The sequence below is a fragment of the Mugil cephalus genome, chromosome 17 (genome assembly GCF_022458985.1).
Source record: "Mugil cephalus isolate CIBA_MC_2020 chromosome 17, CIBA_Mcephalus_1.1, whole genome shotgun sequence".
In the NCBI taxonomy this organism is placed as follows: Eukaryota; Metazoa; Chordata; class Actinopteri; order Mugiliformes; family Mugilidae; genus Mugil; species Mugil cephalus.
This window is the reverse complement of record NC_061786.1, coordinates 8,168,205-8,195,841: the sequence shown is the minus strand read 5'-3', so window position 1 is coordinate 8,195,841 and position 27,637 is coordinate 8,168,205. Positions and strand designations below refer to the sequence as shown.

Below are 27,637 nucleotides of genomic sequence, written 5' to 3'. Positions count from 1 at the left end.
AAACAGCAAACACTATCTCTCATAAGCCCACACCAGCTTCATTTGAAATATTGGGCACTTGGCTCAGATCAATAAAACCAGTTGTGAGCAGTGCAAGAAAAATATGAGGCAAGAAACCCCGACCCTGTGTGCGTTCCTGCCCTGAATGAGCAGCAGAGCGGCTGCTGTCGGGATGTTCAGGTCTTTTTAAACCTGCGATTGCCTCAGACCTCTCGTTTCGGTTTCTTCTCAGGACAAAGCCGCACCACTGAATATACACCCATCCTAAATTAGGTGTTTCACTGCAAAATGTTCAGGTTTGCTCGCAAACGAGCAGGAATAGCTACTGGTTGTCAAGGAGTTGAACGTGTGAACTGAATGTTGGAAGACAGATGTTGTGAGGTCACACTGCAGCTGCATCGTAAGCCCTATTCACACAGGATTAGTTTTACCTGGGGACCTCCAGCAATTTCGAATAATCACGGAGGTCATCTGTTATCTTAATCCCATGCAAATCTGTGATTTGTAAAGTCAAAATTACACTGGAAATTACCTTCCATAATTCTCGTAATACAGGGGTCCTCTGATAATACTAATCCAGTGCAAATCGACATCTCTGTGATTTAGGAGTGAGTTTTTACTTTTTTTGTGACTTTTGTTTGATTTTCAGCTTTTTTTCCACCTCTTGTCACTTAAGAATTATGAAGGACGTGCTATAATTCAAAGGTTGGACAGATGTTAGAACGCAAAGTTGAGATGTCGCTGAACTATTCACCCATTTAAGCGGATGAAATCATTAAATCAATCATTAATGGGTTCATCTGTAAAGGTGGGTCTGATGTAAATACCACCAGGTCGTTGGTAATTTCTTCCCCAAGATAAATAGTATGAAAAATATATTTTTATCAGCCATTATAATTTGCAAACTAATTAAAACTGTCTCCGACACGCAGTGGAGTGAGAAGGAGAGTAGCAGAGCTACAACAATGGAACGTGAATTTTAGTAAAACACAGAGTTTGTTTATCCCATGTGAATGCACCACATGAAACACAGACGTAGGGGGTAATGCTTGAATCACAGGATGTCTTCAATACTATTTTTTTATTTTACCCATTTAAGGAAAACTGGAAAATAGTTTCAGCTGCAATGTGTCCTTCGTTTAAATTGAACAAGACTGTCAAATGTTGCCTAGAAAATATATTTAAAATATTTACAATGCTCGATGGAGTAAATGGATATATTGGATATATCATTTATCAAATGGATATATTCATTTTAAATTAAAAGGCCACACAATTATAACTTTTAAACGTTTTATGCTCTACCTGTCCAGGATAGTTGTACAAAATAATAAATAGCTGTGAATAAAGACTCATCGCCTCAAATGTATAATCATCTCTTACCAGGTTTTGCTGACACAGCCAGTAGAATTGCTGGAATTTCTGAGACATGAGCAGCTGAGCGCTTCCCACTGCACTCCGGATTTTACCTAGGACTGAAAAACAAACGTACATCCAGTACAGTATATTAAAAAGAAAGGCACATTTCGTGATTCTGGGGGATGGATGGAAGGGGATAATGGAGCAGTGGAAACGACTTGCTTTCTGTCATGAAGAAAATACGGAGAAATTGTGGAGTACGTAAAATGGGTCATTTTCACATCTTCCGCTCTTTACTGGCAGTAGATTAAAAAAAAATGCATGGAGGACATGTTGAAGGAGGAAGATCCTTTTATGAATGAGATTTTATACTTCAGACTTACAAGGTCTGGAGACAAAAAAACAAGTATTCAGGATAAATTCAGATGGAGGATTATTTTGAAGTAATGTACGAAATATGAGACGTTATTCCTGGAAACAGATAAATTCAACAGATTCTGGAAAACTTGCACTGAATATACAGTACTACATAACACTAAATCATTTTGCCGTGGTTCTAGGTGTACTCATGGCGTGTTGCGTAACACGACTGTGCCGCATGTAATGTCAGTTTTTCTTCTCATTTATCAAGCTGCTGCATTAAAAGGAGAATTTGAAAAACTGCTTTTCAACTCACTTTCCTCTGACAGGTCATTCTCTTCAGCTTCCGCCTCCATCTCCTTGCACCAGCCCTCCATCCTCTTGGTCTCGTTGTGGAGCAGTTGCATGAACCAGCTCCCGTCCCTCCGCAGGGAGGGGGACACCCGTCCCGACTCGCCTGACGAGGCCGCGCTCTCTCGTGGCGGAGGGGGTTCTAGCTGCCAGGTGGTTTCGCTGGTGGTCTCCCTGGGGCTGGGGGGTTCGGCCGGTGTACGGTAGTCCTCCCTGTAGCTAAAGAGGCCCTGGGTGCGCACGGTCCGCACTGCCCCGTACTGGGTAGGTGTGCTGGGCTCCGAGTGTCGTTGGAAGCCCCCACCAAACTGCAGGCCCTTGTCCTCCATGGTGGGAAAACCCTCCAACTCCATGTCAGCCTGGACAGCTGCAGTCACACTGTTGGAGCGTTTGAACCTTCCCTGTCTGCAAGGAGATAAAAGGCGCGCATGAGCGTACACATGCCAAAATTACAAATAATGGCTGTGACAATGGGGGTATTGTTCATAATAATGAAATCAAACGTCAAAGAATTTAATTTCTGTAATGGGGTTAAAATTCCAGAAGTGTTAGCTCACCCTTTCTTATCATCCTCTACCTGAATCCCAACAGAATGGTACTCCCTCGAGCCTTTGCTTTCAGATTCAGAGTCCGTGGCCGCTTCCACCTATTGTGAAGGAAATGACACAAACCAACAGTGCTTCTCATTATGTGAGCTGCCATTCCCCAGTGCTTCTGGGTTTATTGGGCTGGGACTGGACGCAGCAACTTAACTGTACAGAGCATGTCACAAAGTAAACACAGTATGATTTATGGAGGCTGCAAAGGCAACCAGAGGACTTTAGCTTTGTACAGAAATTAATCTGCAGAATGAAGCAGGGTGTGCTGTAACTTTTATTGAACACTATATCATGTTCAAAAGAAGTTTGGTTGAGTTACTGTATGCGTCATAATTATATGGATAATCACAATATTCTGCATTGGAAATGAATAAAGAATCACCTGAGCATCATGTACAGAACTAGACAAGAGTCTAAAAAAATATCTTCTCTGTCCACCTTGATCCACCTGGATAAATAATAGCTACACTCGATACTTACTGTGATACAAGTCTTTTAACACGCCATTCAGGCTTAATTATGGGGCGTGTTTTAATACAACTCCAGCTGCTCAGATGGCCCATATGACTTATCGGCGTTAATCTTCCGTCTATCACGTAAAGCATAAATCCTGTCCAAACAATTTGCAGATCGTCATGAGTACGGGCACATATTAAATTATGTAGTAAGTAAAAAAGAGTGAAAAACAGTGACAGCTTTTCAACAGTACTGAAGTGTACGCATATATTAACGCTATCACCACAACACAATACTGCCAACAGTGTACAAAGCCTTCACGATATGTTCTGTCTGCCGTCTCCAAACATTTGACTGGTTCTGTCCGTGTATTAATAATTCTCAGACAATGTTAGCAACTGGCCGGTAAAAATAGTCAAGCATTTATCAACTTTTGAATTTCCCCAATGGGGATCAATAAAGTATTATCTTATCTTAACCAAACAGATACAGAGTCTGGTCCTTGTCACTGGTGTAAACCAAAGAAGAGCTAACAGGAGAGTAAACATCGGACACACCTTCAAAAGGCTGTTAATGCTGCTCAGAGTCTCCTCAGTGTGTAAACAGGTAATTACTTGCCAACAAGTTTGCCTTGTCAATATTACAGTGTGATAATACTGGAGCCTCTGCAGTGCATCCAAATGTTATTAACTAATCAGCTGCTTCAGTTCTGACGTTCCTCTGTTAAAATAAATAACTGACTAAAATCCACCAGACAGATGCTCAGCACTTAAGGCCAGGTACTACACACTGGTCTCTGGCAGGTAATACCATCTTTAGGACCAAACGCAGTGACCAGCAGAGAAGCATTATAAATATTATGGGATGGGATGAATAATGGCGATCCTGCCTGCTGCTGCATGGCTACAATCCTGATCCAGCAGTCAATCTCCCGTCTCAGAGACTTTAACGCTACCACTCCCTTGAGCCATATACTTTAAGGGCCTTAAAAGAAACCTCACCAGAGGATCACCACTGTCGCTTTCCCTCTTGTTCCTCCTTTTGCTGCTGCTTCCTACCCTTTTTTTAATTCGATTTCCATCTTTCCCCTCTCTTTGTCCGCCATTCTCAATTTCCTGCTGCCTTACGGTCCTCTCACTGCTGACTGAATCCTCTCTTTGTCTTTTTTGTCATTTTACTCTTGCTCATTTTACTTTTTTTTTCATTGTGACAGAACTAGCAATAAATTGATAGTATAAAATGCCCAGATATTGAGAGAGACGTACGCTTCGTGCTATGAATCAATGTGCTGTTCATTTCTTTCAGGCACTGTGGGTTGTTTCGGACTTTAGACTGAAAACTTCTATAGACCCCTTCACAGTTCGCAAAATATGTGATGTATTTTGAGCGACCTAACTACAAGCAAATAATATCAAACATTTGTAAATGGCGGTTGGCATATTTCAGGAGACAGTTTTGACGAGACAAGACTGGACGAGGGATACACATATATTTGAGAACTCTCCGAGACTGTGATTGCTATTTTAAAAAGTTGACTCTGACTGATGGGACGACATTCACTGACCTCAGCACTCTCACTCACTGAATGGACGATTTGACCAAAGGAGGACACAGAGCGGACAAAGTCTGGTCTGTCATTATCGAGTAAAGCCTCTCCAACAAAGATATTACAAGAAGTAAGTGAAACCACTGTGGAGGGCATACGAATCGTTAGATGCCTATAACAATGTCTCGGATGGACATGTGCAAGACTTGCAGTAGAAGAATTTGAATGATGACTTTTGTTCATACGAACACAGAGGGGCTGCCTTCATCAACTGAAGCCTTTCCAACAAAGATATTACAAGAAGTAAGTGGAACCACTGTGGAGGGTAACATAGCAAATGCAACTTTTGCTTGGACACTCAGCAAGACGACACCATGGTTCATGGTTTCATGGTTGAAAGTAACAGTTTCCACCTCAAGCTTCCTTCTGTCTTGCATCTAGCTAACATCATGACATCACTTACAAAACCTCAATGTTCCCATTTTTAATGGGAGAATTATTACAAGCATGTAGGTACATCCTTCTCAAACTATCTAGTGCCATTAATAACATTTTTCCAAGCTGATTTTTAACTTAATGCTAGCACAAGCATTTCACATTGCTGATGTTAGCATTTAGCTCAAACCAATTGAAGTACAAGATCAAAGAGCCACTTGCATGATTATGAAACAACCCGTGTGCATTTGCCAGTACTAATATCCCAACCTGCATCCCTTGAATGATTGTAACAGCGTCCAAAATGTCCACATGTGTCCTTTAAAGCATCTGACATTCGTGACCCATCATTGTGTTATGACTAGAAGACTGTGCCAAAGGCAGTGGTTCAAAATAAGGCGTGTTGCGTGGAAATGTCAGTCCTGCTTTTGTTGTGTTGTGTGGTCAGTGTTAAAGCTTTGGAGTGACATTTTTGGAGAGCCATTCTGTGTTCTATCAAGCTGTCTGGGTGAAGCTGTTAGCAGGGAGGAAATGACTGTTGAGCACTTTGCCCAGGTGACCTCCATTACTCTGTCCAGAGCAAAGTCTACCTCATGAAAAGAGAATGAGCTCCATGTCCGTGATGGATGAGGACTTGAGGGAAGAAGAAACTTCCAGGAGCCTCTGCGATTTATTGCACCAACGGGCTACCCTGAAAATGTTTTCGGTGTCTGTATGCCCGCACTCACATACTGTAAGTACACACACCGCATCAGTAATCACAGTCACCGCGTCAGCACAGGTGTGGAAACTGCGAGCGTCAGCGAAAAGTTGAAGAGAGCCACTGTGCCTTTTCATCCAAATCACACACAAACACCACCTGGTGACTTTTCGTAGCTAGCGACTGTACTTAGCGTTAAAAACTTTGACTCGTCTTTTCATGTGAACTCATGGCTCCAATTAAAAGTGTTTGCTGTGAATAAATCAATCAGCCCTTTTCACTGCAAGCATGTCTCAGTTTTAAAACGCCACAAAGACTGGCTGTAAAGTGGTCCCCGTGGGAGGGACTAAGGGAAGTCTTTGGTCAAGCCCACAAGGTTCAAAGATCAAAACTGTTAAATGTGTTGACCTCCTCTAAGACGGAGATGTCGAAACAATGGCAAATCAATAAAAAGGAAGGCTAATCCAGGTTAATTATACTTCTTGTGGTCAGTGAAGCGTGTGACGAAGAGATCAACATCCACTGGAATGGTAACTTTAACAAAAACCAACGCAACAAGAACAAGATTGATTGACGCTGGAATATCAGAGAATTCTGAGGTTGCGGGGTAAGGTTGCTCCAATTCCAAGTGTGACATTTGCGTTTGGAAACCGTTGCCGTAAACCCACAATCTCCAGAGGAGATCTCATGAAAATATAACAGACTTGGGTTGAAATAAGGAGGAAATACATCAAATACATCAGAGTGGTCACAAGTGACCAAATCATCAGTTAGATACAGGGGTAGAAAAATGAGTCAATCACTGGATCTCAAGCCAGTTAAGCATGCATTTCACTTACTTAAGGCAAAAGTTAAGACGGAAAGACCCACAAACAAGCAACAACTGAAGACAGCTGTGGTGAAGGCCTGGCAAAGCTTCACAAAGGAGGAAACCCAGCATTTGGTGACATCCGTAGGTTCCAGACTTCAGGCAGTCATTGCCAGCAAAGGATTCTCAAGAATGCTTAAAAATAAATTAACATCTTATTCATGGTAATGTTAACTTATCCAGTTACTTTTGTTTAAAATGGTTGCTATTCCCATTATTTTTAACTACTTGAATTAAACCTGAAAGTCCATTTCAAATCCAATGTGGTGGCATGTACAGCCCAAATCATGAAGACTGTGTCACTGTCTAAATATTTCTGGGCCTAACTGTATGTTTTTTTTTTCTTTTTTTTTTTCTGGAAACTTTTGAGGAATTCTGGGGAAATTATGTCTCTGCTAAATGAAGCATTTCCATGTTTTGTTTTGTTTTGTTTTTTAGGTAGAGAATGACATTTTCTTTTGCTGAATTCTGGCGTAAGTATAAACTAATGGGCTCTCTTCGTAGATTGTGGATAACAGTTGTTTTTAAGCCTTGGGGAGCACTCACTGAACACCTGGGACTTGTCAGTCGTGCGTAGCCGCGTCCACAAGGATGCCTCGATCACGTTACTTTAAATGTGACCATCACTTACATAATTTAGTAGCTGGAACTAGCTTTAAACTGTTTATTAAGATAATAAATGACTCTGACCTCCATGCAGTCTGACAGATTTATGGCACTCTGGCTTCACTTTTCTAACCCGCAGGCTATGTCCATCTTTCATGTACAGTCTATGGCTCTGCTTCTCTTGAATGGTAATCCTGCAGCCACGACCTCAGCAGCACAATTCAGGTACTATACTGTTGCTCCATACTGCCACCGAAAGACGTCAGCAATGCAAAGTCACAAAATAATGAATGAGGAATGAGTGTGACACACTACAAATCAGAGATGAGGTGGCTTTACAAAGCCCCAGTGACGCTGTGAAGGGTGAATATTTCATTTGTATATTTCATCAGTTCATTTTTAAATGGAATGATGACGTAAAAAACTTCAAGCAGCACTACAGTGACACTTTTTCGGTGACAGTGTAGTCGACCGCACTTAGGTGTTTAGGAACTTTTGGCGCTCGAAGTGTGAAAATAGCTTAAAAAACATTTCAAAGAGGTCACGCATCTAAAGGGAATCCCAGGGAAGGTGTTCAAAGAAACATCCAACATTCCAGCAAAAGCTGCCTTCTATGCATTTTTGTCCCTCTCTGATTTATTTATTTTCCTGCATCTTTACAGCACCTGCATTGGTAACCTAATGTGTTTTGGGGCTTTCCACACATGAGTGAAGCCAATTTCAAAACCAATGTGATTCTCTGTTCCTCTCCCTCATGTTCACTTGTTCCATTTCTACACCTTCGCCTCCTCTCATCCAGTCAAACAGCTAGAAACAACAGCGAGCCGCTGCGTACCCGCCCCACCGTAATCCACCTGTAAGCCCCTCCGCCAGTGATGATTGCAGGAAGCCAGCGATGCGTGTGCGCTGATTTGGAAAGATGCTGCCCCGACTGCGTTTTACCAGCTGTGAGGTTTAGTGAAGCGCAAGAGTGCGGCTCTGATGTTGCAGTTCTGCTTCTTTAAAATTAGCATCGTACGTGCGGTTAGACGGTCTGATCATGCCTAGGTGACTGACTCTGACCCCGGCAGAAACTCTGAGAGCAGAATGAGAGGTCGCATGGAGAGAGTGAGAGCGTGAAGGAGGATGTCTTATTGCTGGAGTGGATAATTGGGTGATTCATGCGGGGGAATAAACACTCTGGGGAGAGAGTAAGGGCATGAATGAATGCACAAAGAGGTAATGTTTAGTATATGAGTGAGTGAATCACCACCTGTACACGGGCCCAGATATAAACGCAGCCCGGCTTCATTTACATCCAGCTGATTTCACTACTAAAACCGACCGCTGTGTATTTTTGATACAAGCCTGGCATTTACACGTTTCACTGCTCTTGGCTGAGATGTAAATATATTCTACTGACACAAGCCTTGCTTTTTGCAGTCTACTCTTGAAGTGAAACAACAACAGGGTTATTTAAACACTCTTAATTTAGTTTAACTTTCAGTTGTCACTACACATTTTTGATTTTTTCTTTATTTGATGCTTTATTTAAACTATATATTATACAGATGTTTTGGGAATGGTGACTTTAGGTCTCTTATTTGCTTGTGTTAAAGCCAGAGCGCTTAAGTTTTTCCATGCCTTTGTTTTTTTTTTTGTCATTTTTTTTGTCAACTACTTGCCCACTCAAGCAGATTCTCAGGTCCTCTTTGTTTATCTTTGACTATGAGGATGTGTTCCAGCAGATATGCAGAAGTCATACCTCCAGCTTGCTTTATTTCCATATTTAGGACAATGTTAAACTGCCTTACTCCAAAACTGTGAAATTAGATTCTTTTTTTTTTCTTTTAGGGTTGTGTGGTGCAGTTTTGCAGAGCTGGAGAACGGCGTGACCGTGCCTTATGGTTGAAAATATGAAGGCGTCTAAGGTGTGAAAATGTTTTCATGGTCCTTGATGCTCACGGTAGTGCCTGACCTGGAAACTTCACACTGAAAGAAATATTTCTTATAATTAAAAAACATGAAAAATGTTTTTTTTTATGTTTTATTTCCCCTGGTGTCAACCCATGCACATTCTCTCTAAACATTTCCTTTGTCTAAATGAAATGTAAGCACCTTAATTTTAACCGACTGCAAGTTGGAGGCTATTTGGACGTCACAGTGAAATGTGGCAGGATCAATTGACTCTGAAGAAACCGTTAATTCACTGGCTGACTCTGACAGTTGATGGCTTCAATTTAATTCGGGTGTTAAACCAATTTCCAGCCAGTGGACTGTCCTAATATCATTGTGAAGAAAAAAGAAAAAAACTTGTAATTGCCCTTTGCTTGATCTATTTAGCAGGAAACTTGAACAGGACCCTGTGACATTCAAACACCCCAATAATGGGATTAATGAAATGTTAATTATGTTTTTCTCCAAATATTCCAAAGGTTCTTAGTTAAACTTTGCACTAGTTTGAGCAAAACTGACTGTCAGCAGACAGAGTGAGTACATTTATAGATTAATTATTAATTAATTAGTAACTATACGATACACGGCAAAGATAATCAGAGGAAAGGAGAATCATTATAAATCACACTATAAGACATGACACATTGAGAAGAATGCAGTAAAGCAACGTTAACACTCCAAACACAGAACCTGACGCCGACTTCACTTTGATAAAACATTAGTGACCCTTTTGACTGCGACAGGAGATCAACAAAATGACAACCCCAGCCAGTATCAGAGACCGAGGGAGACAAATCTAAGGTAGGATCACATGTCTCGAGTCGGCGGTGGAAACAGGAAAAAAAAAAAATAAAATCAGAGAGGAAGAGAAAGAGGAGGGAGCAAGAGTCAGAGAGAAAGGTACAGTGAGTAGAGAAGGAGTGAATGAACCGTGGAGTGAACTACCATTCACTAAAACCTGCTCGAGCATGAGTTGAATCTTAATTTAATGGATTGCAGTAAGATGACTCACTCTCTCTATTTTTAGCTGCAGAAAGGAGAGCACTGTTCCTCAGTTGTGTGTGATACTATTCTGTATAATTATAACATAACCAAACACAGGCTGGAGAATTTTGGCTCTCTCAAATGTATGGGAGCCTGTTTCATCACACTCGTGTGAAGACTAACCTGTATCCCTATCGAAGACCGAGGCGTTTTCAAGTACTCCTCGGCCTTCGACACCAGGATGGCCTTGTCGCAGGTGAGCACCGAGCTGTGAGAGTCCGTGGACGGGTGTCTTTTTCCAGCCATGACCCCGGCCGCCTCCATGGCTATGGTGACAGCCTTGGTGCTGTCCAGGCTGTCGGTGGAGTTGTAGAGTGCCCTGCCTGGGCTCAGCCCCAAGCTGAGGCCGTCGGGGGCCCACATCCCACCACGCGGGTGCCTCCCTTCGTGGTAGGCGTCCTGGGTGGACTCAGTGCTGCTCTGTGCCGTGATGGAGATGAGCGGTTTGGAGGTGGTGCGGGGCGGGACTGGAGGAGGGGTCTTCTTGTAGTTGTGTGTGTAGGTGATGGCTGGAGGTGGAAAGACATAGGAATTAGTTACAAAGTGGTTTGCAAAATATTAACATGATACATGTATACTGTTGTCATACTGCCATTCTGATTTTCTAGATACCATGTGAAATGATTTTGTGATATGTAGTTCCTTCAGGTGATGCTCAGATCGGAGGCACACAGGCATGGCTTGTAAACAGGCTAAGTAGACAGCTGTTTCAGCCTCCCGGCCAGTAGGGGGAGCTTCGGGGGCTGACTGACACAACACTACAGATTCAAGTGCATCATGTGCAGGGCTCAAGTAGTATAGTAACACTATAGTCAAGGAGGTGAAGCAGAGAATGACGCACTAATAACACTAAAGATGACTGAAAGCTGCTAATCTAACCTTAAATATGGACGTGGACTTTTTATTTATTTTTGGTTTATTTTATGTCTCCTGTCTTTGATGGTTAATATTAGTTAACCTAGCTGTGCAGAGCAGCGTGCCCACCTCTGCTGTCCGTCACACCAGCGCTAGTCGAGACACAGCCTCTAGTCAACTTGTTAGCTAAGCTAGGAGGCTGGAAGAACACATGTGTGAAGTGGAAAAGTTTGCCCATAGTCCCAATAGACACTAGAACTTCCTCTGTCTTAGATGGTCTAATTTTTGTGACTTTTGGTGCATTTAAATAAATTTAAAGTGAAATGAGGAAACAGCATTAATGCTACATTTGCCAACGTTTTTAGCAATGCACTGATAATCTTCAGTATTTGCGCGACCCTATTTAGCAAAGTACATAAATTAAGGGTGATATGAAGGTGTGATGTTTAATAAAAATGTTGCTTAAATGTCTGGTCTTGGGCACATGCAGGAGGCGGACATGAGACTTGTGAGTAACACAATTTGCAAGGTTTGAGTCTGTGTATGTGTATAGTACGTGAAGTCAACTGGAGTAGAAACATTTGTCGTTTCTTGTCATCCCTCATTTCTGGGTCATTAAAGCCCAACAAAGTTTACTGATAAGTTTAAGGTAGGTTCTGAGTTTGGCCTAGAAATAGTCAATAATTTAATAGCTACTCATTTACCATAAACAAGACTATATCCTTTAAAAAAGCTAAGTTCTTATATGGTTTTCTCAACCTCCTCCCTTCACACGCCTGCCATATAACGTACAGTAAACTCGGCCTGGGCAATAAATCATATGCACTAGAGTCTGTCGGTCTGTTCATCCATTTTGACATTTTTGAAATAAAATGTTAATCATGTCTACGAAGATCCTCAGTCGCTAAGTATAAAATCAAATCAGGCAGACTTGATTGAGTTTCTTGAAGGGTTTTTACGATTTATTTTCTGAGGGAGGGATTTTATTCTAGACAGGAAGTAATGGGGTAAGACAGAGAGGGGAGGAGGAAGGACTGCATCTGGAATCAAACCTGCAACACTGCAATGAGAGCTGTTTGCGTTGGGGCACCAGCTCAGCAGGGGAGCTGTCAGAAAATCTTATTTTCAGAAACAGCTGGGCACTGAAGTTTTTAGTAAACACCAATGAAAACGGGGTCAGTTGGAGGACAATCGGATTCTATTTCCAGCTGTGGGTGAATATATGTTTCAATTTTTGTATCGATGAAACGATTCTGGGTCAACTCTGAAATTCCGTAAACTACAGTGCCCAGGTTCATGACAAGGAGGGGACCTTACCTTTTGTGAAATAATGGCTTACAGATGTATTTTTATATTTTTTGACAACAACAAGATCTGTGACACAAAGCTACACAAGCAAGACAATAGAAAAAATATGAGATATCACAAGACTTTCAGATGTCTCTCTTAACCGGCTGATTAATGGTTACTATTTTCCTCCTAATGGTTTTTGACAGTTCAGTTAGTAACAGTTGGCCTACACCATCCCTTATCTAACAATCATTCAGATGATAAAGCCTTTGGGTCTACATGCTCAGGGGTATGTGGGAGTATCCAGAAGCTCCTCCATACATCTCAACATCTCAACCTATACTTATATCCATTTATCAGGTGGTGATAATTACTGATTAAGGCTATTTTTCCCAATGTCTTAACTATTAATATTATTGCTTAATTAACTGACTTTATTACTTAATGACCTCTTTAGCACATGTGGTGAGCTAATACATCACAGAGATTAAGACGGGACATTAGGCAGCGTTACCATTTGTCTCACAGCTTGATAAAATGTAGCGTGCTGCGAAACATGCGCCGTGTAAGCCAAACTTCTCAAGGCCGGTTTTATGTTTTCTGTCGGTGCTCATCAGCTTATTGATCGAAGCTCCTGCTGGCCAGGGGAGTCATGTCTTTTCAAGAGTTATTTCTCGTCTCCACGAGTGCAGAAACTTCTCCTCTGATTTTTGTTCACTCTCAGCGCTCGAATAAGGGAAAGGGTGGTTGGGCAACATTTAGAGGATATGAATGTACACTGACCAGTCACAACATTAAAACCACCTCCCTTGGAGGCCAGGTCAATGCCTTGTGGTGTTTTTCATGTTTTTTGAGTTGATCCTGCAGCCTGTGTCTGGCTGCATCCTGCTGGGGATACCTGCTGCCATCAAGGAGTAGAACATCAACAGTATCGATACCAAGGCTTGTATCTGTATCCAGGAAATTAATCATCACAGAGTTCATGCGAACACAGCTTCTCTCCAAGTCTGTGTGTGGCATATGCTTCTCATCGCTAGCAAAAGGTGGGATATGGACAGAGTTTGGTGACATTTCAAGAAAAATGTATCGGTATCAAACTCAATCGAGTTTGGCGATCGAAGGATCTTGTTTCTGCTTCCTGCGGATGATGTGATCCTTCTAGCTTCATCGAACTGCAACATCCAGCTCTTACTGAGGTGGTTCGCAGTGTGAAGCGGCTGGGATGAAGAGTTCCCTGCTCCAGGTTGGGGAGGAGGTCCGGCCGCAAGTGGAGGAGTTCAAGTAACTTGGGATCTTGGTAGATGGATTGGAGCAGCGTCTTCAGTAATGTGAGCGCTTAACCAGTCTGTCATGGTGAAGAGAGAGCTAAGCCGAAAGGCGTAACTCTCAATTTACCAGTTGGTCTACGTTCCAACCCTCACCTATGGTCATGAAGTCTGGGTAATGACCAAAAGAACAAGATCATGGATATAAGAAGCCGAAATGAGTTTCCTCCGCAGAGTGGCCAGGCTCAACCTTAGAGACAGGGTGAGGAGCTCGGACACTCGGGAGGAGCTCAGAGTGTAACCGCTGTTCCTCCACTTCAAGTGGAGTCAGTTGAGGTGGTTCGGGCATCTGGTAAGGACACTTCTCTGACACCTCCTGTTAGAGGTGTTCTGGGCATGTCCCACCGGAAGGAGGCCTCAGGGTCGCCCCAGGACACAATGGAGGGATTGTATCTCCCGTCTGGCCTGGGAGTGCCTGGGGATACCTCCAGAAGAGCTAGTGGAAGTGGCCAATACCAGCCCCGTATTTACTTGGTATCAGATCGATACCAAAATTCTCCATATCGCCCATCCCTATCAAGGAGTGTCATTGCTATGGGGTGGAAGTGTCTGGTCTGGTCTAGGTGGGTGAGTAACATCCACACAAATGCCAGGTCCAAAACTTTCCCATGCAGCAGAACATTGAATTGTCACAAGATGATAAATGTTATTTACTTCATCTTTCAGTGGTCATAATGTTACGCCTGATCAGTATATGTCTTGTGTTTTAAAGTAAAGCTAATGGATTGATGGAAATCATCAAAACCTTTGCAACATTTCATCAGACATGGATGATGGTGGAGGAACTAGAGAAGCAATCAACAGCCCTCGTGAGTCGGGGATCCTGCTCAAGGAACGCTGACAACGCTCATCTTCACATTCCGTCCATTTCATTGCAGAAAGAAGGGAGATTGCTTTCGTTTCAAGTGCAAATGGGAATACGGACTTAATCCGCAGAGAGATGGACCGAGGAGTGAGTCGCGAACGCTTAGTATTTTCAAGCGAGGCTTTGAGGGTCGGGCTCACTGGGTGCAGTTGTGAGGTGAAACATCTGAAGCACGAGCTGCGTTTCAAGGGTCTCGATCAAAGCGCAGAATGTGCCAGGTACCTCGGAGCAGAGAGCAGACGGAGGAAAGGAGAGCGAGGCAGCCACGCTGCAGGTTAAGTTATGGGTTATCGTTTTCCCTGACAAAGAGGCAGACTGTGCCGAACTCAGTGTTACTGTTTGTGCCTTACAAATGCTTACATCACACAGAGCAATTAAAGAAGCCCTCGTGAGACCAGCAGCTGATCTATTTTGAGTTCTAATGAGCTGCCACCTCCCACCCCCCCCACCCAAAAGAAGTTGTGGCGGACAATTAAGCATTTCACCCTAATTACACTGTATCCTGAACAACACAGTTGCACAACAAACATATTGTTTTTTTGTTTCGTTTTTTTTGGTATCCTGCATCATTTATGGTAGGAATAAAACCTCAGGATTCACCTCAACCCGACAACACGTTTTGCCCTCTTTCTCACCCGCATTTTGAGTTTATAAATAGCTGCAGACGTCTGGTCTATGAAGACGTTCTGCTCCGGGGACTAAATGACTCACGTCGCTGTCCATTCACAAAATGAACCCCTTGTTGATGAAGAGGTACATGAAGCATGACAAAGGCGTCGAGGAAGAGGGAGAGAAGACGTAGAGGTGGACAGAAACAGGAGGGAGGGGAATCTGTATCACACAGAAAGAGAGGGTAAAAGAAGTGAAGGTTTTTTTTGAGTGTGTGTGTGTGTGTGTGTGTGTGTGATGGAGCACAAGGATAAATCAGTGAGTGCGGAGAGATCAAGGGAGGAAGGAGATGACCCATTCAGGGGGCATGATTCAGCAAGAGGACCAAAATAGAGCCATTATTAGCCAGGCAGTCGTGCGAGGGGGAGTCATAATTCTTGCTCCCATCTTGGCAGCGGCAGTGTTACTCAGCATTTAGATGAAGCGAACACTGAAGCCAGCACTCATTCACTCCCTCACCCACGCTGACTGTGATCAGACCGAAATATGAAAATGAAGTGGAGCGTGTAAACCCCGGCCTGAAAGCAGAATGACCATCAATCTATCAATTACAACAATTAGAACGAAAGCATGTTTAATTTCAGAGTTATGTTTAACAGGAAACTACGGACAATTAGCAAAGTAGTGAAGCTGGATGGTGGGAAGTGGGCAAATGCTCAAAGGCTGAAAACTGCCTGTAATTTCATTAATTGGGTTACACATTTTTACTCGGTTTAATCGGTTCTTGCATTATAACCTAACCGTGTAGCCTTCTCAAACAGGGGCTCTGTTAAAATTAGCTTATGTTTGTGGTTAGTGGCCACTGCAAGGAGGGCGCACAGGAATAAGTAAGTGTGGAATGAATCAGAAGGAACGGCCACTAAGCAAGCATTTCTGAAGATTAACACAATTCTCACAATGCCAAAATACAAGAAGTTACCCAGCAAGCCAGTGCTATTTGAAATGCTGTCATAGTAAATTATTTTACCCTAAGCAGGCAGTAATATGCACTGTAGTGTCAAAATATATAAATTGTTAATTTGCATTAATGCACGTCGGATATTGTGCAATTAATCGTGATTAAATGTTTTAAATTTTTAATCTAATGAAGGCCATAGTTTATACACAAAGCTGAAGTTATTAAAAACCCGCTTTTTAATTTTTTTATAAGTAGTTTTGAACTGCTCTGTAAATCCCCCTTGTGCATTAATTAAAAAATAGCTGCTGAAAGTACTAATCTAAGACCAACTGACACAGTTTATTTACTGTTTGTTGTATTATATACCATATGCATTTTTTGTTTGTTATTTTTCATTTAGTTTTCCTCAGTCATATGCATTTTGTGAAAAATTAAAGACAACTAAGCGCGTTGGTAAAGATTCAGGTTTGCAGGGTTTGAGTGTAAAGCACCCCTCCTTGGACCACGCCCACCTAAAATCTTCAGTCTTCTACCTTCGATCTCAGCTTGAACACCGTTAAGGTTTTCTCACAACTTCTTGCACAGTAGCGACAATACTGACAAAATCTACGCCTCACAAGAAAAAACAGTCACAACGAAGCCGCTGGTAATGATGGTCCGATTTTAGGCAAGAGATGTTGATAAAGGCAACACGGTAATGCGCAATAAATGGACACATCAGTCAGATGTGAAATATGAAATGCCAAGCTCAGAACAGCAGCGATGTGGGAGTGATGATAACATGAGATGAGCAAATCAGAGAGAGGGTCCTTCCCTAATCTTCTGTTTACATCAGTACCAGTTGCATTCGGATGCAGTGAGTATAGTTAACCACCGACAGAGATATCTTCAGAGGCAGCTAAATATATTCGGGGTGCCATTTAAAGTCTCTCTCAAATGCACATGCACGCACGCACGCACGCAGAAACAACAACCACCGTGGAGGCCAGGCTGATTAACTTGAGACACAAAGACAACGGTTCAAGCACTCCATCTCTGTTAGGACTTCTCTATCCGCCAGGACTGGCTCGTGTGCTAACATGGGCGTCGGGCTTGGGGTGGAGGGAGGGAGAGGGGGGCAGCTGAGTGACACGTCGTTAAGAGTCTTTCTCCCCGATTGGATTTATCGCCGCGAAGGAAACGCAGCAGTTTGTTTCGTGGCAGGCTTTTAAGGATATGTAAATGATCTGGAGGGAGAAAACGGGAGAGGGAGATGGATGCTGGACTCCCATTATTGGCGCACAGTCACAGAAACAATAAAGAAATGAATAAATAAAAAAAATAAATAAATTAAAAAGAAAACAGCCGGCAACAGATAACAGGAAGCAGACTGGCGGAGTGATTAATCACACGTATACTTAACCATTCCTCTACGGTTTGTGAGTGTTCTAAACGCTGTGATGGATCACCAGGAGCGAAGACACCATTTGCAACAAATAAAACACCTCCATGACAGCTGATGTAGTCATTTCACGGCCAGTTTCTCTTGATTTGGTGATCAAGGTTATTCCTTTGCTTGCCCACAGCGTCTCTGGTGTTGCTCTACTGTTTGTGAAAGTCACACTGTCAAGTCTGTATGTAAATAATGGCCGCCGCGGGTCGGTAATGGAGACTCGCCAACCCCCGTTGCAGCTCCTAGTGGCATCTGCATGTCATCAGTTAGATGTGTGTCACTGTGTGCTTAACCTCAGGCTTCATGAAAACAAATTGGCTTCCCGTCAGCGAGATAGATCCCCCACGTAAGCCAACAATGGAAGCATTCAGAGGTGTGCGACTGTGGAGCGACGTTGAAAAGTAGGTTTCAGAGTGCGTTGCCATCGTAAATATGTCAGGAAAGCACTCTTAGCAATTAAGTCTGTCAGGACTGCTGCATCTCTCAATCTGAGAAGCAGGGTGGCTTGAGGTACGGGTAGCCGAGCTAGTACAGGGACAAGTGCTTCATCAATGAGTAACAGCTGTTCAAGTGAAATGAGTCATCTACGCTACAAACACCCCCCCCCCAGCTTTCCCCGTGCTCAACTTCTACGGCTGAAAATGTGAGCGATCACACAGCATTCATTCAAAGTGCATTCTCAACATGCAATCTCAAACAATTCTCAAACAATTCACTCTCTGCTTTCTTTCCCTGTTCTGAACCGCAACTACGTAAGGTGATACCCTTGAAAATGAGTGACAGAGGATGACCCAGGTAGGAGGTTTACCTGGGGTTTGCTGGGGAGTCCAGTCAATGCTGCAGGTGGAGGGGAGGCAGAACTGGATCCCTGAAAACAATGGAGCGAGGGGGGGACATTCAGAAGGGTGGGCACGTTTGCCCAAACACACAGTACAAGCTATTAACATATGCAAAAGACATACTCAGGCTGGATCCAGTGAGAGACTGCAGGCTGTGAGGATCATCTTGCACAGAGGGACCTATGTACGAATTTATCAAAATCATTCAAAAACCCACCATTGCAATATATATATATATATATAAATAAAAAAATGTAATATGAAAGTCTGACAAATCCATACCCTGACTGTATAAAGTGACCATGCTTCAGCAAAGTGCCAGGATCTTGAGCTTGTTATGATTATTAACCCCCCACCCCCCCCCCCCCCCCCCCCGCTTGTCTTGTGACCACGTAAGGAAAAGAAATTCTACCTCACATCAGTCTCTTTAAACGTCATCGTGATTTAGCATCAGTGCCATTTGTGTAGCTGACCTGCGGCTGTGATTGTGCAGGAGTTGACCAAGTGGCCATTAGTGGTGTGGTACGAATGAGTGGCTAAATGCATTCTCGTTTCCTTCAGTCAGACTGTGAGTATGTGTTTCTGTTTACAGGGTGAATCTGCATTGTTGTTTCAGTTGTCTTGGGTTCTGTATTCCAGACACCACCCATTCAGTCGGTTATTTACAATATGTGAGTGTGTTTTTATTAAACTAAAATCAAACTCTGAACATCGACTCAGTCGTTTCAAATTAGTTTAGCTTTAATTTAATTAGCTTTAACTAATAAAAAAAACACCCCCTTGAAGAAAGTTAGGGCCTCATGAATTGAACGATAATGTTATTTGTTCCAATCTGTTCATGCTACTCTTAACCTTTTCAAGGTGTGCAAAAGATAGGCATTTAAAGTTGGAAGCAATTAAAGCAATTATGTGAATTAACGAAGAGCAGATCATTTGCTTGGCTGAGGGCATTGGTTTATTTGCTTTTTAAATATATATCAGGAAGTGCTGCCTCATGGCAAACACAGGTCAACCAATGTGTTTACTGTATATTTCGTGAAGCACAACTACTCGTCAGCATCATTCCCTCTGTTCCACAGTTCGTATAAGAAAAAGGACTGCCATCATATGCCACTGTGTTTCATTGGATGACTGAATCCTGAAGCAGTTCATTTTTGGATTAAGCCGTTATGTTACGAACAACATGTCGCTGCAGCGCTGGTTAAACTGCGGCTTTCAGGTGACCTTTTTACTGCGAAGAAAAGTTAAAAACGGAAGAGGCCCAGAGAGGAAGGGAAAAGAGGGGTGCGTTTTATGTCGGTGAAAATGAATACAACAATAGAACCTAATTAACTCCCCGCCCCCTTTGAAACCCTTTCAGATGCAGCCAATTTAGCAAACTTTCATAAAGTGCCCTGCGCATATTCAATTCAAAACAACAGACGGGAAAAATCAGTTTCTGGCAGCTCACTGATGTTCCGCTGAACAATTCTTTTTGTTCCAGTGCACTTTATTAGAGCACAGACTTCAGTGGGCGATTCCATATAGAGCCCATTAATTGGACAGATAGCACGGATACATCTTGTCGTTTGCCTGGCTTTTTAGCTCCACATGGCTGGTAACAGAATTCAGCGTTCTTGCGTTGGTGCGTAGGCTCCTTTCATTGCACTGAATGTCGAAACGAAAGTATGAACAAAACTTGTTACCGACAGTGAGGCACTGTGTATGAAATGCTCAAAATATTGAGGCCATCTCTCATGCACCATTGCGACATGATTTTCATCATCCAGCGGCACACTTTAAAAAAAAACAAAAAAAAACAGTCGCATAATTACACACAGGAGGGTGTTCAGAATCATTTAACATGCCCCTACACTTATGTCCCATTGGTATAACATTCCCAGTCTCTGATTCCTGAGCAGTAAGATGATATATTACAACAAAAAAGTACAACATCATCTCTTGACTAAGCCTGTCATATCTGTACTCAGATTATCGGACAATTTATACGGTTTTGTTAAATACATGTGTCTATAGTGTATGTGCATTTACATAACACGAGGCTCAGGTGTCTACAAAGAGGCTACATACCACAACTGTACTGATTTGTGATTCGAAGATGACTGAATGATTGAGTTCATTTGTACAGTACAGCTGTATGCAAATGTTTGGGCGACCCTGTGCAAACCTGTATTTTTTTTCCGCTTAGTTCAACAGTTCTTGGCTTACAACCTTTGCCACGTTTACAGTTTTACAGTTTGATATTTTTTTTTCTCTCCACCATTTTAAGTCAAGGAAATAAAAAAAGGAATATTAAACATAACAGTAGATTATTCCAGCTCCATCTTAGATTGTGCAAACATCATTGAACAGCTTTGTGTCTCCTAACTGCAGAGTCCATCCAACAGCTCACATAGTAAACGGTATGTCTTTATAGTTATATGATAACTGTCGAGATTTTCCTCACTCCAGTTTAGAGTGACAATACACAGAGAGCTTAATACACAGAGAAGGTCAGTTTTCTGTCATCACTGCAAGGATTGTCGAGACCTTGTTCACATTGGGATGTCATTTCTATAGTCTACACCTGGTCTCTTGAAAGAGTCTCTCAAAATAGATATGTAAACATTTTTTCTTTTTTTTTTCTTTTTTTGATGAAATGAAAAAACAACCACATTCATTACTAATGTATTCAAATAAGAAATGTCATACTGGAAGATAATTCACATCAGTGGTGACAGCTTCTTCAGAGAAGTTCAAACTGTGTTCATTATGTTCTTGAAGTGTTATTGTTCACGACAACTGTCACCACTGGAGGTTTGTTACATTCTTACAGCATGTAGCAAACCATGAAATTAGTTTTATTCTGCTACAAGTGCAGTTTTTTTTCCCATGGAATACTACTGCAGGTTTGTAAAGAGGGAAGTCCTTGCTTGAATGCCAATGATCACATGACATTTAGATCCACATGTTACTCTATGGAGCACTGGCAGCTACAAACCGGGAGCTATAAATAGAGTTTGAGCTACATTTTGTCTGCTGAGAATGAGGTATGGGATCACAGAGTGAGAGACACATATGTGATTTCTGCACTGTTGTACTCGTATCTACCGCTCCACAGTTCCACACTTGCACTCCTGCGCATCGAGTCTCGCCTCTGGCCCCTCTTCTGCCACCTGTACCACAGAAAGGCCTGCTCGCTCAACGGTCTCTCAGGACTACTTGCCGTGGCCTCTCCCGCAAGTCCCACAGTCTCCTGGGATACAACTATACACTCCAGTGTCTCTTCAATAATGTCATCAGACTCCAGGTCCACTGAGTGTATGTTTTGGAGGTCCGGTGATGTTGTATCTGTATCATGTACAAGAGATTCTGGGACTGGACTTGTGGGGCCAAAGTCTATTTCCAGTGATGTGTCAGGAGATACTGAGCTAGGAGGGGAAATTGTGACAGTGACCTGTGGTAGTGGTACTTCATGTGCTTCCACAGATACATCCTGAGGCATGTCAGCTAAGCGATACTCGATTGCTGGATCCAACCAGACAAACTCTGTTGACTGTGAAGAATCCAACGGGCACATCATGGCAGGGTCAACTGTGGGAAGGGGTGAACTTGGAGAATCTGATTGGTATAAAGGCGCATCTATGTCTTCTGAATTAAAAGAGGAGTCGGCACTCAGGTCAACAGGGTCTGGTTCAGGGTCCATGAAGACGGAGTCAAGGTCGTCTTGATCTAGCGAAGTCAGCATGACTAGGTCAAAGTGCACCAGATCAGCGTGATATATGGGGGTAGTATCCAGTGGTTCTGGAAGAGGTGGCCACTCTGAATCCTGGGACTCTGGTTCACTGTTTGGTTGAGTTTCCACTGAACTGGAAGCAAAAGTTGAGACTGATGTGATTTGCTCTGGGGGAACCTCTGAGGGATAATCAGGAAAGGTGATTATAGGATCAGGATTTGTGTCGCTGCCAGTTGGACTCGTAGGAGAGTCCAAATCAAAGTACTCTGATACTACAATAGATGGACATTTGATGTCAGTCTCTACATTGCCTGGCGTAACAGTATCAAGGTCATGTGTAGGAGTATCACAGACTGAAGAGGGACCTTGATTATTGACAGTAGATGAAGACACTATAGGTACATTTGATGGTTCTTTTGTGTTTGAGGAATCTGAATCTTCAAATTCTGAACATGGTAAAGACACAGCACTTGGGTCTTGAGAGTCTGGACCAGGCTTGTCCACAGTAACAGGATCTGGAGACTCTGAATCTGACATGATGTCATAATCATGTTCTTCTGGTGGAGACACAGTAACTACAGGGACTGGGTATGGTAGCTGTATCTTATCTCTTTTAGTTTGTTCTGAATCTGGGGATTTCATGCTATCAGAGTGAGATGGCTCAGTTTGAGAATGGGACTCATTAGATGGGACTATATATATTAGCTGCGGAGTAATCAGAATTTCTTGTTCTCCTGTCAGTGAATCCTGAGGGCTCTCAAGAGTGGTTTCGGATGAGAGTGGCACTGTCACATGAGATGTGACTGGCTCATGTGTAGCCATGTCAGAGGAGCTTACAGTTGCGTGGTCTGGCAGCTCTAGTTCTAGTTTGGCTGTCGAGGGCACATCGGTCAAGTCAAATGGATCCGGTGGGACAGCTCTAACCGAGATAGGAAGTATGGGATCCAAAGACAGTGGTATGGCACTCTCCACATACATTGACTGTGGACAGGCAAGAATGCTTGGGTCCATTGAGAGCTGTTTTGGCAGACTTCGGCGGGCCCCTTTCTTTTCCTCCTTCTCTTCTGGACAATTAACAGCTGCATCTGCAGTGCTTTGCCGGACCAGGACCTTGCTTCGGGCCTGGGTTCCCACAGACACTTTAGATATCTGGGGTTTCTTCTCTCTAGCTCCCCCAGTGCCTGTGTCTACTGCAGAGGCTCCAAGCCATCCAACCCCTAGCCCCGCTCCTGCCCCTGGTCTTGTTCCTGTCCCTGTCCCTGTCCCTGTCCCTGTCCCTGTCCCCATACCTGTCCCAGCCCCGTCCCCAGCCCCTCCACCTAAACCTGCAGCAGCTCCAGCTGCCATGTTGGCACCCTGGGGAGACCAAGTGTTGTAATGCTGCGTGAACGTGTTGAAATTGCTGTTGAAAGCACGAAGCTCTTTACAGAGGTCCCTCCTGAGTTCAGCTAACTCTCGACGCATGGCAGAGACTTCTTCCTTCCACTGCATGCTGATAGCTGCAGCCAATGTAGCCGACTCCTTGATACTGGCCTGGATGGCTTTTGGCGATGGTCGTTCTGGGGCGCTAGTTCTGGGAGATCTGAAGAGGCTTGGAGAAACAGGTGGACCAGACAGAGGTTTGGCTTTAGCTCCCATGTTATCTTGGTGGTAAAGCCTGTCTCTTCTGATGGGGCAGCCTAGATCATCATGAGTCAAGGGGACCGTGTCTGCCAAATCCTCCTGTACACTTCCCTGGTCGGGTAAACAAGAGTCTTCCTGCACATAATTTCTGTCTGTAAGACAAATGTAAATATGTATCTGTAATATGGCCACAGGTGTGAGCAGCTGGAGAGAATGTGCTTTTTATTGCCACAAAGCAGTAACATCAAGTCATGCACTGAATGCCATGAGTCAAAATAAGATAATAGCTGAAATCTACCTGATGATTATTGTCTCAATTCGGTCATATGTGTACCATCTGTATATTAAGAATAATTTCACACTTCAACTTAAATCTCTCTAATGCCATTCACCAATGCAGACTTTAAATCCAGTCAAACATTAACAAAGCACTCCCATTTTGACTCATTTTCTTTAATGGGTTACACTGCCTTCTCAGCCTTAATTTGTAGCATGCATTCTTCACATCTTTTCAATGCACAAAGCTGAAACTCCTAGCTCAGTGAGCACATCACAAAGAATGGACAATAACTTCTAAGAAATGAGACGTTAATAATAATCCCTGCATGATCCTGCGCTTTCAGCTGAAGTAAGAAAATGTGAACTTTGTGCAGTGAAAAGAGGCAAAGATGAGCAAAGCTTTCAAACCTTTTCTCATCGATCAGGAAGTATAGTATGAACCCTATTGAAAGTGTGAGGTCCAGTATGACCGACTGAATCAAAGCACTATTTTGCCCCATGTCCAAAACAGTGGCAACTTCTGAATCCTAAAAAAATGCAAAGTTTACTGAGAAAGCAGTGTAATCAAACATTTATGGGTATGAAGAATTGATAATAAGCACGTCTCCAGATGTCCACACCTCTATCTCTCCCTATTATAGCCCAGCTGTTGTTAGTTCATGAATCTACTGTGGGAGGAGGCGGAATCCACTCAGACTTCTTGTCCGGGCTCTTTTTCTTCTTCTCTTCCCACATTCGTCATCTGTACAGGGACGTATTCCTGTCCTCTGTGAATCCAGCAGTCATGGGAATTGTTGAAACCACCAACAGCTTACAATTTATAATCAAGGCTCAGTATCAGAAAGAAATGCAGCTGAGTAGGTTTAGATTTACTGTGACAATTTCCATATGTGATATATTTCACTAACCAGTGAGACAGCTCCAGTGTAGTCATTGTCAGTTTAACATTATCCATTATCCAGGTCTAGACACAATAGTCTGCAGCTCGGTGATAGGGTCTCATTGTGTGTAAACATGAGCAAAATATTTTGTGTAAATGAAACATTCTTTGGGGTGAAGAAATTTCATAGCTATGACATTTAAGTGTGTGCAGCACAATGTGAATCTAGATAAAGAATGCATACGGGAATTAAACCTTTTCTTCGCCCATTTCCATACAAAGTTGAATGGTCGCCGTCACTATAACAAATGTCAGATTTCCTAAATGTATTGGGAAAAGAACAGTCCTTATTCTGACCTATTTTTTTTTTAATCTTTTTTTTCTTTCTATTTGTAATTTTCAATAGGGTTCATAGCTTTACTCTCTGATGCTTCCATTGGATGAGCAGATGCAGCACTGTATCCGAAATACAGAAGGATGAACTGGCACAGCTCACAGGTGGTGACTACAGCAATCATACCTCCATAAAAAATGGAAACATAGAGGTGATTCATGCAAAGATACAACGCTGTACAGTAACAGTACAACCAGTTCACACGAACTGTTCTATATCCATCCATTACCACAAATCACTGTCAGATATGTCAATTTGTCTTAGCAAACAAGAAGGACAATGTTACGTATTCTCTTGTGAAAATGAGTTTCTTTGCCGTATTATCCTTACCTGTGGTAGACCTGATGGTGGAAGTGACAGTGGAGGCCATGGGGGGGATGCAGTCATCGTCTTGGGAGTAACCGGCCTGGATGGCTCGCAGGTAGCTGTGGCTCCGCGTCCGGAAGCAACCGGGCAGGTCCAAAGCCTCCATGGCCTGGGACTCGACCTCACTGAACACCGATTCGCACACGGACTCAAACTGACCATTTATTTCTGTTTCACTCACCTGCGAGAAACAAAAGCCAAGAGTATGCTTTTACCATTGTTAAGCCAGTGCGGGTGTATGCTTCTGGAGAAATTATTTGGTTATAGGACCTGAGATTGTGTCCCTGTCTCACGCTTTCTCTTTGAAAAAGAACAAAGCCTGCTGCTAAAATCTGACTGTACATGTTTATCAGCCAAACAAAAAAAGACAGATAATGTCAAACTAAAAACTATTTTTGTATTCAGATGTTGCCCGGAAACAGCTGATAACCTTTAGTCTGCTTCCAGTGCCTCTTCCTTTCTGCGAATACCATACAATGTGATGTAACTCCCCACAAATTGTCAAAGAGTGCCTGCCCTGATTCAGATGTGCATGATGTATCTTGTAATGTCTTTAGCACTGACTTGTTGAAATGGCTGTTCACTGAGAAGAAATTGTTTGATGGTTATCACTCCCTTCACATTTGGCAATAACAAGTCTCAAAGACAAACATCACGCTACTGGGATTTGAAATGCGCAGGAGTTTAGTTGTGCTTTTAAGACTCTGAACAAATCAATAAGCCTCTCTTTCAAGAAGGAGATGAATATCTCTGCAACTCCTGTTGGAGTCCTTTAATTTATCCAGGTAAACAATGTGCAGTGAACTGTCATACGAACTGAGTGTCAAAGAAGAAAAAAGGATTTCTAGGTTTTAAAGACAACATCTAAAAGAGTCAAGGGCAATCGGGCTGTAAAGCAACTTTGGAGACTCTCCCCAAATGCGAGGATCACGACACTCCAGCACAACGTAGGATATGAAAAACTTTCTAAACCGAAATGGTGCAGACTCACCTGGCTCACTTGGCTAACACAGCTAGCCTGACTGAGAGTGCTGACGGCCCGCATATAGCTCTGGTTCCTGGAGCGAAACTTGGGCGAATTGTAGTTGGCTGAGGGGTCCAGGGCCATGCCTGGGTGCATGTCCCTGGTGGCTTGCAAGTGGTAGCTCTGACTGAACAGAGAGAGAAAAAAAGAGAAGCGGACAGGGAGTGGGACTACAGCCACGATCAGGGTTTATTAAGCAATTCAACATAATTTCACAGATAAACAAGCAGTTAGACTGGTGGCTACAGGTGTAACACAATGACAAAAGCAATTAAACGCTATTAAGTGTAACAGGTTTCCTCTGGGCAGTTTGAGAGGGAGACCGGTTATGACACTGTGTCCCTCAAGAGGGGGATGCTTTCTCTTTCTGTTTCTCTCCCCCACTACAGTGATGTATTCATCAGTCAGTTCGATTTCTGTTGTGCTGAAACGTCCGATCAATGCTTGGGAATGAGGGAAATGCAAATCAGGAGCTAGTTAGTGAGCAAGCATTTCGGAGAGCAACGCGTCGGCGGCCAGGTCAATTAAATGAGCAAAGGAGGTGCTCAGAAAACCCTCGACTGGAGAGATGGTGAACAGAAAGACGCAGAGGCACAAAAATGCTCCCCTAGCCCACCAAAGAATACTACGAGTCGCTTTAGTAACACCAAAGTGAGGTTAGGATCTTCCGTCAGATCCGTTTCTAATGGCAGCCCGGGATGAGTAAGCAGTTTCTGGGCTTTTTATAGAGATAAACGCTGGCAGCAAGAGAATGTCAGCGTGATTAAAAGTCACCCAATCCATTTTATGATGCTGTGGCAAAGCCCCCTGTTTTCGCAAAGTACGATCAACCTTCTAAACATCAAAACACGTCCGAGGGCAAAAATAAAGCAGCGTATTTATAGTGGTAAAAGGGAAGGAGCCGTAAGGACGAAGAGCTACGTC

General features: G+C 43.0%; 1 protein-coding gene across 9 annotated transcripts in view; it reads right to left on the bottom strand.

Annotated features, from left to right (window-relative positions):
• The window catches only part of dlgap2a (discs, large (Drosophila) homolog-associated protein 2a), a 174,920-nt gene that overhangs the window by 9,967 nt on the left and 137,316 nt on the right, over positions 1-27,637 (bottom strand). For 5 of the 9 annotated variants that reach the window (XM_047610952.1, XM_047610954.1, XM_047610957.1 and 2 more), the window contains 8 exons: positions 26,681-26,840; positions 25,654-25,870; positions 18,556-18,612; positions 18,402-18,461; positions 10,383-10,768; positions 2,628-2,716; positions 2,036-2,475; positions 1,384-1,475 (listed from right to left, as the gene is read on the bottom strand). In XM_047610952.1, the coding sequence (XP_047466908.1) occupies positions 1,384-1,475; positions 2,036-2,475; positions 2,628-2,716; positions 10,383-10,768; positions 18,402-18,461; positions 18,556-18,612; positions 25,654-25,870; positions 26,681-26,840 (1,501 nt within the window). The remainder of the gene's footprint in view (positions 1-1,383; positions 1,476-2,035; positions 2,476-2,627; positions 2,717-10,382; positions 10,769-18,401; positions 18,462-18,555; positions 18,613-25,653; positions 25,871-26,680; positions 26,841-27,637) is intronic. The other 4 variants (XM_047610953.1, XM_047610959.1, XM_047610955.1 and 1 more) reach the window with 2 other exon arrangements.